We start from the raw sequence: 15,661 nt of genomic DNA, 5'->3' as shown, positions 1-15,661 counted from the left end.
TTGACGCCGCCGGTGGCGGGCGCGCTCTTCCTCGCCGCCTTGGTGGCGAGCTGTTTGCGCGGCGCCTTTCCGCCGGTGGACTTGCGGGCCGTTTGCTTTGTGCGGGCCATAGCGGTTAGCGGAAGAGCGGCGTGGAGGTGCGTGCGGTACACGAAGCGTCCGGTGCTGCCTTGACAACGGGCCCGCGCGGCAGCAGCGGCACAATATAAGGAGGAAGATATCCTCGACTGGGAACGAAGTACTAGCGCACGAGGCGCTTCACCTTCTGGCGTGACGGGTTGGCGAAAAAAAATTCTTGGCGTTGTAGTGCTGCATGGCTTGTTGTGCATTATTTTTTTTTTTTTTTTTTTTTTTTTTTTGAAAGATGAAAGAATAGTCAGAGCGATAGTGAGAGAGGTGGGAAAACGAAAGGCCCAATTGACTGACCATATTTTTTTTTTTTTTTTTTTTAATATAAAAGAAAGATTATAGGATAGTAAGAGGGACAGTGAGAGAAACGGAAAACGAACGGCCCAATTGACTGGCTGGGAATTGCAATTAGTGACAGAATAAAGGATAGGAGAAGGAAGAGTGAGAGTTAGTGAAAGTTCTTCTTCTGCATAGCGGCTCCTTGGTGGTGGCGGCAGTCAGTCAGCAAATGGCGCAGTGGTTGGGGGGGGGGGAAGAGAAAGAAGTAAGAGGGTGACAGATGAAGTGGAAAAAAGGGGGGGAGGGCCTACCATGATTAGGCCAACAGTGGGGGTAGTGTGGGAGGAAGGGGGGGCGCGGTGGTGGAGCGAATGACATGACATGTTGGGGGGAATAATCTATGGTGTGAGGTAGGTAATCGGCATGAGTTGAGTTGGCTGGTGCATGCGAGTTCATGGGGGGCGAAATAAAAGGTCGGGCCAGCGAGTGGTGGCTAGTCGGTGAACACGGGTGCCCAGGGAAAGGATTAAGGGATTAGGAGAGTGACGGGTTTGGTGGTAAAAGGAGTTGGCGGCGGAGAGGATGCGGGTACGAAGGAGCGGCACTTCAGCCAGGAGGTGGAGCTCGTGGGTCGGGAAGTCGAAGGGGAGGCGGAGGGCACGCCGGAGAGCCCGGTTCTGGACGGTTTGGAGGCGGCGGAGGTGGGTGGGGGCAGCATTGCCCCAAACCACCACCGCGTATTCAAGGATGGGGCGAACAAGGGAGGTGTACAGTCTAACAGCAAGGTGCGTGGGGAGGGAAGAGGTGGGATTGATGAGAGGGTAGAGCAGGCATAGCCGGCCCATTGCCTTACGACGCACGTCATCGATGTGGGGGCGCCAGGTGAGGCGCTGGTCCAGGGTAACACCCAAGTACTTCGCAGTACGAGTCCAGGGGACTGGGGTACCAAGGACCAACACCTGAGGGAGTCGAATGGGAATATGGCGTCGGCAGACGATAAGGGCTTGGGTTTTGGAGGGATTAAATGCCAGACGCCAGGTCCGAGCCCAATCGAGTAGGGAATCTGTAGCCCCCTGGAGCCGCTGTTGAAGACCTGCCGCACTCCGAGAACGAGAGAAGAGTGCAGTGTCATCTGCGTAGAGAGCTAAATGTATCCTCGGCGCAGAGGGCAGATCGGCTGTAAAGAGGGAGTAGAGTAGCGGTCCTAGTACGCTGCCTTGTGGTACTCCTGCCCTGATGCGTCGTCGTGTGGATTTCCCGTCAGGGATCCGAACATGGAAGGTGCGTCCTTCCAGATATGTGGCTATGAGCCGTACATGGGACACTGGGAAGCCAAGGGAAAATAATTTGTAGAGCAGCCCTTCGTGCCAGACCGAGTCAAACGCCCTGGACACGTCGAGGAATATGGCCCCGAAGTACTCCCTACGTTCTATGGCGTCCAGTGCCTCTTCTACAAGGCGCAGGAGTTGGTGAGTGGTGGCGTGTCCCTGCCTGAAGCCGAACTGCTCATCAGGGAGGACTCGTTCTCGGGCAATGTGGATGAGCAGACGTTTAAGGTACAGCCTCTCGAACACCTTGGAGATGGCGGGCAAGAGGCTGATGGGGCGGTAGCTGGCAGGGGAACGAAGATCCTTCCCAGCCTTGGGTATGGCGACCACTTCAGCGTGTTTCCAGGCAGTGGGATATTGCCTGGTTGCGAGGATGTTGTTGAATGTGGCCGTCAGGATGGGAATAGAAGCTGGGGGTAGTTGCTTGAGGAGGGCATTCGTCAGCTTATCGGGGCCACCAGCTTTCTTGGATTTGAGGTACCGCAATTGCAGTGCAACCTCTTCTTCGTTGATAGGGGTGATGTCATCCTCAGGGTCCTGGACGGCAAGGAATTGAGGGAGGCGTGCCGTTACCAGGCGAATATGGTCGGGGTCAATGGGGTCATTGACCGGGGTGAAGTTGTGCGCGAAGACATCAGCCAAGGCGTTAGCTTTGGCGTCTGGTTCGGACACAAAGTCATTGCCGACCTTGAGTGGGGGGATCCGTTGCCCTCGTCGCAGAAGGCTTTTCGTGAGCCGCCAAGCAGACGGGTCACGCAGGTCAATGGCAGAGATCTTGGTCTCCCATGCCTGATTGCGGTGGTCTTGCACCGCAGCCTTGATTTGGCGCTGTAATCTATTGATGAGGCGCTTGGTTGCCGGATGCCGAGTGAGCTGCCATTCACGGGTGGTCCGGTTTTTCTCTGTGATGAGAGCAAGGATGTGGGGAGGGAGCGGACGCAGATGGTCTGGGGGCCGGGGCGGTCGGTGAGGGGTCGCTGCAGTTGCAGCATCGAGGACAACGGTGGTGAGGTGTATGAGGGTACGATCTGCGTCCGTTTGATCGGCAGCAGGGATTGTGGGTAGGGCTGCTTCGACCCGTCTCTGGTAGGACTGCCAGTCAATACCGCGAATGTCCAGGCCTTCTCTCGGCACGGTCGGGGTTCCAGCGAGATCGATGGAACAGATGACCGGCCAGTGATCGGAGGCTAGAGCGACGCGGGTGGCAGCAGTGATGGGGTGGGGTAAACCTTTCACCACTGCGATGTCTAGGACATCTGGGGGACGTCCTCCAGAAGGGTAAATGGTGGGGTCGTGCGGGCCGATGGTGCGGGCATGATGCCGCTCTGCGACCCGGAGGAGTCGACGACCTGATGTGTTGGTTAACCTACTGTTCCAGGCAGCATGTTTGGCATTGAAGTCACCGCCAACGAAGACGTCGTCGCCGAGCGACAGCAATGCTTCAAAGTCCGGTGTTTCGAGAAGGCCTCGTGGTGGTCTATAGAGAGCCACAAACGTGATGGGACCCCTCACCGTGTGGACAACAACGCCAGTGGCTTCCACAGTGTGAAGTGGGGGGAGGGGAATAGGGTGGTGGCGGAGGGAGGTACGCACGTACACCGCCGTGCCACCATGGGCGGTGGGCCTGTCTGTCCTGTAGCAGGAGTAGTTTGCTACACGGGCAAAAACACCGGGTTTGAGGTGCGTCTCGGCAACAAGGCAAATATCAACCCTCTCATCAAGGAGGAACTGTCTGAACTCGCCCTGTTGGTTGGGGAGCCCATTGGCGTTCCAGATCATGGCTGTCAATCCGTGATGTCTAACAGCCATGATTGGGGGGAATGGGAGTGGTGGTGGGGACGGGGGACATGGAGTGGGAGAGGGCGGTGGCAAGTTGGTGGGGGAGGGTTTGGAGGAGGGAGTGGAAGGTGGTGGAGATTGCTGAGGTCAGTGCCTCAACAACATTGGTGATTAGGTCATGGAGGTGGGTGGGAACAGAGGAGAGGGTGGGGAGAGGCAGCTGCTGAGACTGTACTGGGGAGGGGGAGGGGTCAGCAGTGCTTAACGCCTGCTGGTGGGAAGGGGAAGGAACAGCGGAGCGTGACACCCGCTGTGAGGAGGGGGAAGCAGTGCTTGACGCCTGCGGGGTAGGGAGGGGAGGGAAGGCAGATGGGGGGGTGGGACAGGTATGGAGAGGAGGGGGGGTGGGTAGGAGCCCAACGGGGCGGGATGGGAGCGAGACGCATGAAGCGGATAGGCCCTCGGCGCCGATCCCATCAGGGCACCAGAGTAACTGGCTCCCGGGCGGGCCGCCGCCGATGGCCATGCAGATCGTCTCTGGCGAGCCCTGAATGACTTAATGTTTGGGCAGCCCATGTTGCTGCCCGTGTGATTCCCGCCACAGCGGGCACAGGTGGGGGGGGGCGTCCCGGGGCTTAGTGCACTCCGAGGAGGCGTGACCACCAGCACACTTCACGCAACGCACCTCGCGGGTGCAGTCTCCCGCGAAGTGCGCCAAACCCTGGCAGCGGTAGCAGACCAGCGTCATCCTCCTGGAGCGCGGTTTCTCCATCGTCACGCTAACGTGACTGAGGAGCGAGATGGTTAGGAGGGGGCGGTTCTCCGGCGTGTCAGGGGCGGAGACGAAGAAGAGTGGGGTGGGGCGTCGGGTGCGAGGGGAAATTATCCTGGAGACGACTGAAGGAGTAATGTTGAATGACGCGAGGGCCTTCCTCAGGTCATCATCAGAGTACTCCATGGGGAGTCCTCTGACAACAACCCGGAGGCGGCGGGTACGTTTAGGGGGGGTGGAGAAACCTATATTGAGCTTGTTGCAGATAGCAAGGGCAGTAACAAGGTCGTCGGCTGTCTGGAGATACAGGCGATAATTATCATTGCCTGACCATTTCAAGCGGAAGGGGCATTTCGTGTGAGCAATGAGGATGTTTTCAAGCTCGGTAAACGGGCCCTTGTGTTGTAAGTAGATGGGCGGGGGGGCAGGAGGGGTGGCTGATGACGGGGGGGCGGGGGAGTGAGGGGGGAGTCAGCGGCACCATCAATAGCCGCGAACGCGTTGCTGACGGGCACGTCCGCCAAGGACGTGGTGAACCGGCGACGAGGTGCCGTTTTGCGCGGCACCTGGAAGCCCTCCGCATCAACAATGGCCATTTTCTTCGTGGGTAGGCCGCGGTCAGCGGGCGGAGGGGCCTCAGAGTCGGATGAGGAGGCTAACTGCCTCTTCCGGCGCGCAGCGACCGGGCGCCGATGGTCGTCATCGAACTCCATCCCGCACCCGGCATCGCTGTCGGCGGTCGCGGCAGCCATGTTCGGGAAGAGGGCGGTCTGAAGCCGAACAGGGTCGACCTGCAGGCCCTCCTCCTCTGCAGCGTCACGGAGAGCGGTGAGGTGTTCCTCCAGGCCCTCCGCGATGTCGCTGTCGTCCATGTGGCCGTCGAGCGAGTCGAAGTCCGAATGCTCGGACACGTTGACAGCGTCGGAAATGTCCGGCATGTCGAGTGCGGACGAGGGACGAGGGGAAGGTGAAGCCTGTCTTTGCCTCGGCGCGCGCGGGCTGGTCCCACGTGAAGGGGGCCCTGACGCGCCATGTGCCCTATCTAACCGCCTAAGGGCGGCGGCATCGATTCCTGAATCGATGCCACATCGCCCAGAAGAATCAGTAGAAGAGGTCGGCGTCGGCGGCAAGCCGCCAGCGGAAGACGTAGCACTCGCAGGCGAAGGTGCTGCGTCCAAGGAACTAGCCATCTCAGAATCCGGTGGAAGTGGCCGGGTTGTCGGTGGTGGGGGGCCGGATGGGGCCGCTGACGGAGCTAGCTCCGCCAGGCGGCGATCCGCCACACCCTCAGCTTCAGAACACACAACGTTCGCAAGTGACATCGCAGCTCGGAATGGCCCGCGCGGCCCCGCGCCGCGCTTATATGCCCTCGGTGCGCGTGGTGGGGGGAGGGCGGGCCAGAGTCTATATAGGGGGGCGGCGGCAGAGAGCTCGCACCGTGCCACAGTCCCGCATTCCGAGTTGCGATGTCGAGGCGAGAGGACGTGTTTGACGATAGAGCGAAGGGTGTGGCGGATCGCTGTCCGGCGGGGTCAGCTCAGGCGACTGAGTTGCTCCCGTCGGCGGCCCCATCCGGCCCCCCACTTATGACGAACCGGCGCCGACTACCTGACAATGACTTGGATGTTTCTTTTGGTGATGTTTCTCGCTCCCAGGAGCGCATGCTCGTGCGCATGCACAAGCTTGTGCATGGGGGTGACTACCCCGGTCGTGAGGACGACGTAGCTGCCGTGCTTGCGTACTGCAGAATCCGGAAGGCTGCTGCACTGCCGGGCTCGGGGCGAAAGGCGGCAGGTGAGCCGGTGGGGGCCTCGCCAGGCGAACACTCTGCGTCCCTGGCGACGGCGGTCTCACAGGGAGCGCCACAGGGGCCGGCCATGCAAGAGGTCGGTTCGCTCGTGGCTGCTCCTACGGCCCTGCAACATCAAGAACCCGTAGCCACGCCAGTTTCTGCCCCGCCCTGCGCGAAGGGCACTACCGCGGTCTGGGCGGGTGCAAAGCCAGCTCAAGAGGCCGCCGTGATTGCCACCGACGACGACTTGCCTGACGCAAATCTTGCGGAGGCCATCGCTGACGCTGACAGACGAGACGCTGACGATGCTCGTGCGTTCCGGAAGCGCCGTGCTGACGCAGCTGACGACTCTGACGTCCGCTCCCAAGTCTCCGACACTGCTCGGCCGCGGAAGAAGGCCCCTAAGGCCTCCCGCGCCGCCACTGCCGCTGCGGCCCAGACGGTCGCGACGACGGTGTGCGCGAAGGAGCAGCGGTCCTCCACAGGCCCTGCTGCTGCGCGCCACCCTGATGAGGACGGTTTCATCACCCCTGCCAGGCGGCACACGGCACGGGCGGCTGTCCTCCAGCCTGCGCTGCCACTGCCGACCGCCAACGCTTTCCAGGATGCGTCTGATGACGTACCAGACGACGCTGGGGTTCCGCCCCGGCCTGCTGCGCCGCGTCCCCCGCCGATTGTGGTCCAATGGGACGGCCCTTATAAGCCGTTCGAGCAGAAGATCACTCGGGTGGCGCCCACTGCCAGCGTCAAGACCGCCGGCAATGATCTCTACCGGCTCTCCATGACGTCTGTCGAGGACTACCGTGCAGTCATGGATGTCATCTGCAAAGATGGCCTCCATTGCTACACTCACCCATCGGAGCCGCTCAAGCTGTTGAAGGTGGTGTTCCGCCGCCTCCCACTCCAGTTTGGGGCGGATTACCTCCGTGAAGAACTGGAGGACATGGGCTTTGGCATCCGCCACACGGGGCTCATGAACTCCCCACGCACTCACCGCCCCATGCCGCTGTACCAGGTCGTTCTTGTTGACAACCTGGAGAATCGCAAGATCTTTCAGGTGCGGCGGGTTGGGCGGGTCGACGTCGAAGTGGAGCCACTGCGGGCCAAAGGCAGGAGGGCCCAATGCTTCTCTTGCCAACGGCTCGACCATGTGTCTCGCTACTGTTCAATGCCGCCCCGCTGCGTCAAGTGCGGGGCCCAGCATCAGAGCAAGGAATGCCCGCTCCCACGAGAGGATAAACCGACGTGCTGCAACTGCAGTGGCGCGCACGTCGCGAGCTACCGCGGATGTCCGGCCTTCCAGCGTGGCCGGCACCAGCGCCGTGGCCCGGCCGCCCCTTCCCGCAAGGTACAGCCTGGTACCAGCTTCGCTGATGCCGCCAAGGGAGGGGCGCCCGCCCCCTCCTCTCAGCGGCCTGCTGCCTCCGATGGTGCTGCGCCGCAGCGGCCTGCCTCGTCCGATGCGGCTGCTGCCCCTGCCACCACGCCTCCCGGACCAGCTGCCGCCCCCCGCCGGCGCCGCCGCCGACCACGGCGTACCGCGGCGGAACGTCCAGCCACTGATGCCCCACGCCAGCGGTCTACTCCGTGGGCTGTCCCTCCGCAATCGCCGCCTCCTGCGGTCCTGCCGCAGCCTCCTGCTCCTGCCTTGGAGGCCGCCCCAGGGGCCACCACGGCTGCCGATGCGGCTGAGCTCCGTACGCTCCTGCGTTCGTTGAGCCAGCTGCTCGAGCAGCTTCCGGTGCTCGTCACCGCCGTCACGTCCGCCCTCCAGGCCGGCGTTGTTCCTGATGACCACCATGGAAAATGAGCATATCCATGGGCTCACCGTGTGCGGTTTCAACGCCCGCGGCTTGGTTCCCCAACAAGGGGAATTCCGCCAATTCCTCCGGGATGAGGCGATAGACATTTGTCTCGTCTGCGAGACGTTTCTGAAGCCTGGTGTGGCCGTCGGGGTGGCGAACTATCGCTGCTACCGTACCGACCGGCCCACCCATGGCGGAGGCACCGCCGTCTATGTGAAGGCTTCGCTGAAGCACCATGCCGTCCTGCTGCCGCCTCTAACCGCCGTGGAGGCCACTGGGGTGGCTATCACCACCACGGCTGGGGTCATTACATTCATAGCCGTCTACAGGCCCCCACGGGGCCACCTCCTGGAGGCCGACCTTGATGCCCTGCTGACGCTGCGTGGGAAGCTGTTCATTGCGGGTGACTTGAACGCCAAGAGCCCGCATTGGAACTCCCGAGTCACCAACGTCAGCGGGCGGCGCCTTCTCCGCGTCACACAGCGTCATGGCGCTGTTGTTCTCGGTCCATTTGACCACACCTTCTTCCCCGTCCGCGGCCAGTCCGACGTGCTCGACGTAGCGGTCCTGAAAGGCGTCGGGCACTTTACGTCGGCTACTGTCCGCTGCACCCTGTCCTCCGACCACCTTCCGGTAGTCTACGACATGGACGTTCTAGGCGCCTCCCTGCCGCCCGACCGCCGTACCTTCCGCGGCATTGACGAGGCCCGCTTTCAGGCTGACCTGCTCGGTCGATTCGGTGATGCTCCGGATCCTGCCCTGGAGGGGGCCGATGCTGCGCTGGCCTTTTTTACGCGGCACACACTCAGCGCTGCCGCCGCTGCGTCACCCCGCCAGCCACAGCGGCCTCGCGAGATGTCCCGGCAGCTTCCGCCGCACATCTTGGAGGCTATAACGGCCAAAAACCGTCTCTTCCGGGAGTGGCAGCTGACTCGCCAGCCTGCGACCAAGCGCCGCCTCAATCGGGCGCGGCGCGAAATCCGGGCCGCTATCGACCAACACCGCAACCGTGACTGGGCTGGCCTTGTGGCCACCCTGAACACGACTGATGGGAGTGCCTGGCGGACCGCCAAGCGCTTCCTCCGCCGCCGTCAGCCTGTTCCTCCGCTCCACGTAGGCGGCGAGGTTATCTGTGCCCCGGATGCCAAGGCCAACGTGTTTGCCGACAACTTCCGCCCGGTCGCGGACGTCTTCGATCCAGACCACGTCCGTCTCGTGGAGGACCGCCTGCCGGCTTTCCTCGCCGCCAGGGCTGCTGACGATGTGATCGCCCCCATCACCGCCGCTGAGGTTGGACTCCAGCTCCGCCGCCTCAACCCTAAGAAGGCGGGTGGCTCCGATGGTGTCACAAACCGCCTCCTGCGGTTATTGCCGCCGGCACTTCATCAGCCACTGGCAGACACATTCAACTGCATTCTCCGCTCCGGGATCTTCCCTTCCGCGTGGAAACACGCGGAAGTGGTGGCTATCCCGAAGGCCGGCAAGGATCCGCGTCGGGTGGAGCACTACCGGCCGATCAGCCTGCTCCCGTCTCTCTCCAAGGTCTTTGAGAGACTGTACGTGGAGCGGCTGTGGCGCCACGTCACCGCCGAAGGGCTCCTTCCAGCGGAGCAATTCGGATTCCGGCGGGGCCACTCGACCACGCACCAGCTCTTACGCCTGGTGGAACAGGCGATGCGGGCGCTGGAGTCGCGGGAGTACCTTGGGGCGGTACTCCTAGACGTCTCCAAAGCGTTCGACTGCGTGTGGCACGAGGGCCTCGTGTACAAGCTTCTTGTACATGGGGTCCCGACGTCCCACGCCCTTCTGCTGCGGTCCTACCTCGCGGGCCGCACCTTCCACGTCCGGGCCGCCGGCGGCACCTCCACCGACCGGCCGATTCGTGCGGGTGTACCGCAGGGGTCGGTTCTTGGCCCCCTGCTGTACACCTTGTACACCGCTGACGCACCGCGGGTGGCGCGCGTGGAGTTGGCTCTTTATGCCGATGACACTGCGTTGTTCACCCGCAGCCTGAACGTGGTCGCGATGTGCCGCCAGCTGCAACTAGCGTGCGACGTACTGGGGGCGTGGTCCACCAAGTGGCGCCTCAAATTTAACCCCGCCAAGAGCCAGGCGGTCGTCTTCACTCGGAGACGGCTGCCTCCTGCCCTGCCGCCTGTCTCGATCTCGGGAGGCCCCATCCCGTGGTCGCCGGCCGGCCGATACCTCGGTGTGACGCTAGACAGGCGCCTCACCTGGCTGCCGCACATCCGTGACATCAGGGGGCGGGCGATTGGGCGTCTCCGGGCGCTCTACCCGCTGCTGAACCCCACATCCACCCTCCCACCTCGGCACGGCCTGACAGTGTACTTGGCCCTCGTCCGGCCTGTACTCGAGTACGCCGCCGTCGTGTGGGGCAATGCCGCACCGTCGCACGTTGCGATGCTCCAGCGTGTCCAGAATCGGGCGCTGCGACTCGCACTCCACAAGCCGCCACGTTACTCCACACGGCTGCTTCATGAGGAAGCTGGCGTCCCGTTATTGCGGGATCGCATCAGGCAGTCCGCCAGGGTGTTCTACGCTTCTGCAGAACACTCTGGCAGTCGTCTTATACGCGGTCTAGGGCACCAAGTCCACCGCCGGCCGACCACGCATTGGCCTGATCTGCTGCGGGAGTAGTTTACTCCGCAGCCCCTATGACGCTTTAGACGCAGCGTCCGCCCCCGCGCGGCCGCTCACATAGGCCAATCCTAACTGTGAGGCCAACCACTCGTTCCTGAGGTCCGCACAGGAATAGCAGCTTCGCTGCTTAGCCTGTCCCCCTCCTGGTAGATGAAACCAGAGACTTACCGTCCCGCCGTCCCGCCGAGCTCGCACCGTAGCCGACTCGCTAGCGCCGGGTGAGGAGCTGGCGCTTGTGTTTTTTCGCTTGCTTGCTTGCTTGAGGAGGAGGAAGGAAGAAGAATGACAGGCCGCGGCAAGGGAGGAAAGGGGCTGGGCAAGGGTGGCGCCAAGCGGCACCGCAAGGTGTTGCGCGACAACATCCAGGGCATCACGAAGCCCGCCATCCGCCGCCTGGCTCGCAGGGGCGGCGTGAAGCGCATCTCTGGTCTGATCTACGAGGAGACCCGCGGAGTGCTGAAGGTGTTCCTGGAGAACGTGATCCGCGACGCGGTGACGTACACTGAGCACGCCAAGCGCAAGACTGTGACGGCCATGGACGTGGTGTACGCCCTGAAGAGGCAGGGGCGCACCCTGTACAGTTTCGGCGGTTAGGCAGGCAGGCGGCCAGCCGGTGTGCTGTGCTGCGTTGTGGCCTTCCCGCGGCCGTGCCGTGCCCGTGCTTGGTGGGAGAGACGAAAACGGCCCTTTTCAGGGCCACCACACTGTTCGGAGATTGAAAAGTGCGAAAGAGTCTGTGTTGCCTGTGCGTGTTGTTGTTTGTTGTTGTTGTGGTGGTGTGCGTGCGTTAGTTTTTGAGTTTGACGCGATGGGCGCGGCTGAGTCCAGTGTGTGCGTGGTTTGTTGTTTGTTTTTTTGTGGCGTGGGCATAGGCGGGCGGGCCGGATCGATCGATCGGATCAGCTGTTTGGTTTTGTCTGTGCCTGTGTGTTTGGAGCGCGCGGCGGCCGGCGTGTCGTCGTCGGACCGTTTACGCGCTGTGTGTGCCACGCGCGCCCCTTTAATTAAAACATTATAATGCTAACAATGATCATCACATTATCGGTGTATTGATGTCGTTGTCGTTTGGAACGCGACTCTGTGCGTGCGCGGAGGGGTGCAGAAACGAAAAAAAAAGAAAAGACAAAAAGGAGAGAAACCACAAAATGTGTGCGCGTTCGGCCACACGGGCTGTGGACAAGATGGCGGACGTGCGCCGGCGCTGGCTGTGCAATGTGTTTATGTGGACGTGTTGTGTTAAAGTGCGGCGAGCACGGACGACGGAAACTTTGCTTTGGACGTAGGTTTGTGTGGTGGCCCTGAAAAGGGCCGATTGTTGTGAGCCGAGCCGGCAAGGCAAAGGCGCGCTTGCGTGCAGGGAGCACGCAAGCGCAGCGCCGCGCTCTCTGTTTAGGCCTTCTTCTCGGTCTTCTTTGGCAGCAGGACGGCCTGGATGTTGGGCAGGACACCACCCTGTGCGATGGTGACGCCCGACAAGAGCTTGTTGAGCTCCTCGTCGTTGCGGATGGCGAGCTGCAGGTGGCGCGGGATGATGCGCGTCTTCTTGTTGTCGCGGGCCGCGTTTCCGGCCAGCTCGAGCACCTCAGCCGCGAGGTACTCCATGACGGCGGCGAGGTAGACGGGCGCCCCGGCGCCGACGCGCTCGGCGTAGTTTCCCTTGCGCAGGAGGCGGTGGATTCTGCCGACCGGGAACTGGAGCCCAGCCCTGCTTGAGCGGGACTTTGACTTGCCCTTGACTTTGCCTCCCTTTCCGCGTCCGGACATGGCGTTTGGCTAGTTGAAACACGTAACGTAACGGTGCGAGCCGCAGCGAGTCGAGCAGCGGAGTGCGTGGTGGCGGGACTACTGCTGCTCACATCTATTACTTTCCCCTCTTTGGGGAAGTGTGAGGGGGAGTTTGTAGCCTTTCGGCTTTTACTCCCCTGTGAACGTGTGTGTGTGATTTTTCTATAGTTTTTTGGTGTCTGTGACTTGTGATGTTTGTTGTGAGTGAGTCTGGTACTTGCCTGGGGTAGGCGAAAAGATTGGTGTTATATGGGAAGGAACTGGATTAGGGATTGGGTATTGGGATTTTCTCTTCGACTTAATCGTCGAAGATCGTCATAGGGCGCTTATGCTTATCGCGGGACATGTCATACCGACCTAGGGAATGGATGAGCGCGTTTCCGGATCTGGAAGAACCCTCATAGAAGGCCCTTGCCAGATCCTGGAAACGCTCTCTCAGGAGTGGGATTTCGGCTGCGGCGTGTAAGTCGTCTGTGGGGAATCCGAGAGGTAGGTGGAGTGCCCTTCTGAGGGCGCGGTTTTGCAGCCTCTGGAGTTTGTCCAGGTGCTGCTTTGCGCGTATCCCCAGACAGGGCACGCATACTCCATTACTGGCCGGATCAGGGCCTGGTAAACATTTACTGCTACTGGGCAGGGAAGGGAGCTGGTTGCGTTCAGGATAGGGTATAGGATGGACATTCTGGCGCAGACCTTCCTGTGGATCTCGTCTATGTGGGGTTTCCACGTAAGACGAGAGTCCAAGGTTACGCCAAGGTACTTGGCGGTTCTGCGCCAGGGGAGTTGGATTCCATTTAGGTGAAGGTGGAGGGGGGGACGTTGGGGAGGTTCGCGCCTTCCGAGCCTGCGGGTAATCAGCATTGCCTGCGTCTTCTCAGAATTGATGGTGATGCGCCAGCGACGGGCCCAAGTTTCCGTGTCATCTAAAACCTTTTGTAGCCTACGGATGACCAGGTCCTTGTTCGCGTTTCTCGTGTAGAAGGCTGTATCGTCAGCGTACTGTGCAGTGTGCACCAGGGGGGCCGTTGGTGTATCCGCAGTGTACAAACTGTACAATACGGGCCCCAGGACCGATCCCTGCGGCACCCCGGCACGAATACGCCTTCTGGTGGAGGTGGCAGTTTCTACTTTGACGGAGAAAGTCCTATTTGTGAGATAGCTCTTGATGAGCTGAACTATACTCCCAGGAAACCCTTGTGTGTACAACTTGTAGAGTAGCCCTCTATGCCATACTGAATCAAAGGCTTTGGCTACGTCTAGTAGCACTATCCCGCAGTAGCCTCTGTGGTTGAAGCCCTCTGTGGCTGCTTCGACCATTCTCATGACCTGTTGTGGGGCAGAGTGGTTCTGCCGGAACCCAAATTGGAAATCCGGCAGAATTTGCTCTCTGGTAATATGTTCTTGTATGGGTCTTAGCAGGAGGCGCTCATAGATCTTGCTGAGAGTTGGCAAGAGGCTAATCGGCCTGTAGTGCTGCGGGAATAGAGGGTCTTTCCCTGGTTTGTGTATCGCGACCACTTCCGCATGTTTCCAGCAAGCTGGGAAAACACGGGATCGAGTAATCTCGATGAGGACGTTCGCGAGGTGTGTGATTGCTGTGGGTGGGAGATTTTTTACTAACTGATTAGTGACACTGTCGTGCCCTGGTGCCTTTTTTGTAGGTAGGGACCTGATTACTCTTGCCACGTCCTCGGGGGCAAAAACTGTGGGTTCGTCTTCCGGGTCCTCCTCAGCATTGAGGAAGACGGCCAGTTGACGACGGACCACTCTTTCATGCTCATCATCCTGGGGTTCTGCCGCTTGGAACTGCTTCTCGAAGGAGTCGGCGAGGGCGTTGGCCTTTCCAGCATGGCTGTAGACCAGTCCCCGTTCGCCATGCAGTGGCGGCATCCTAGCGCGTCGTTTTGTAAACTGTTTGGTCGCTTGCCATAGAGTATGATCGTCTACTTTGAGAGCTGTGAGGCGGTTTTGCCATTGCTGGTTTCTGTGCTCATTGAGCGCTACCTTCAGTTCTCTCTGTAGACGATTGAGCAGCCTCCTGGTGGCCTGATTTCTGGTGATCTTCCACTCTTTTGCCACTCTGTTCTTATGTCGAATTTGAGCTAGCAAGTGTTCCGGGAGCTGTATTTGCGGCGGTGGGCCATCCCTTTGTGGAGGGGTGGCTTCTTCCGCTGCCTGCAAGATGGTGCCTGTTAGGTCTTGTAGCGCTTGTTCTACTGTTTCAGCAGTAGGTGGCGGAGCGCGAGCGATATCAGAGGCGACAGTTTCTTGGTATCGCTCCCAGTCTGTACGTTTGTATGACGTCTGGTACCGTGGGAGTGCTACCCATTCTCCCACATCGACCTCCAGAATCACTGGGTTGTGGTCGGAGGACATTCTGTTGATTGTCCTTGCGGTCACAAATCCTGCGATCCTCCTAGTGAGAGCTATGTCTAACACATCGGGCCTGCTTCCGTTTTTCGGAAAATGTGTGGGCTCGACTGGACCCCATGTTTCGAAGTGGTGGGTGTGCGCTAGTTGTTGCAGTTTGGCACCTGCTCTGGAGGTTACTCTAGAATTCCAATCAGGATGTTTGGCATTGAAGTCTCCCCCTATTATGAGTTTGCCTTCAATTTGCCCTAGAGCAGCTATGTCTCCCTCATCTATCTGGTCATGTGGGGGTCGGTAGACTGCAACAATTGTTAGGGGTCCAGTGGCAGTGGTTACTTCCACTGCCACTGCTTCGATTTTGTTGGTAGCTGGTAAGAATACCTGGTGGTGAGGGATCCCTCTTTTTACATATATGGCCACTCCTCCGCCTTGGGTTGGCCTGTCTTTACGGTAGGTAACGTAGTTGGGAACTGTCGCTTTTATTCCCGGTTTTAGGTGGGTTTCCCCCATCATGCATATGTCGATGGAGAACTCCTTCATGAGTTCTCTGAACTCGACCTCTTGATTAACAATGCCGTCTGCGTTAAAGACGCACATTGTCAGGCCTTGAATATTCGGTCGTCTATTCATGATGGGGTTTTGGTACTACTGAGGAAGTCGCAGAGGGGAGCGACTGCTGGACTGTTGCCTGAAGGGCGACGAGGATCTGTGTGTTCTGCTTCTGGGCTTCCCTGAATTCCTTCATCATTTCCATGACGAGGTTCATGGTCTGCACCATTACGCCTAACAACTGATCCATGGGGGGGGAGTGTGTGTGGGGTTCCCTAGAGCTTCCTCCGTCATGGTGGACCTGGTCGTTGTTGCTGTGTGTTTCCCGGTGTTGTTCTCGTGATGGTGTCTGGTGTTGTGATGACTGGGCCACGCTTTCATGGTTCCTCGGAGGAGAAACCACTTCAGCATAAGT

The 15,661-nt window shown here is 60.1% G+C and overlaps 1 protein-coding gene across 1 annotated transcript; it reads right to left on the bottom strand.

The window, feature by feature from the left end:
• Positions 1 to 4,622: 4,622 nt before the first annotated feature.
• Positions 4,623 to 5,609, bottom strand: LOC126204341 (RNA polymerase sigma factor SigA-like). Its single transcript, XM_049938720.1, has one exon. It carries the CDS (start codon positions 5,607 to 5,609, stop codon positions 4,623 to 4,625), a length of 987 nt encoding a protein of 328 aa, XP_049794677.1.
• Positions 5,610 to 15,661: the final 10,052 nt, after the last annotated feature.

The sequence above is a fragment of the Schistocerca nitens genome, chromosome 9 (genome assembly GCF_023898315.1).
Source record: "Schistocerca nitens isolate TAMUIC-IGC-003100 chromosome 9, iqSchNite1.1, whole genome shotgun sequence".
Lineage (NCBI taxonomy): Eukaryota > Metazoa > Arthropoda > Insecta > Orthoptera > Acrididae > Schistocerca > Schistocerca nitens.
Note: the sequence above shows the minus strand (reverse complement) of the source record. Positions and strands in the feature narration are given on the sequence as shown.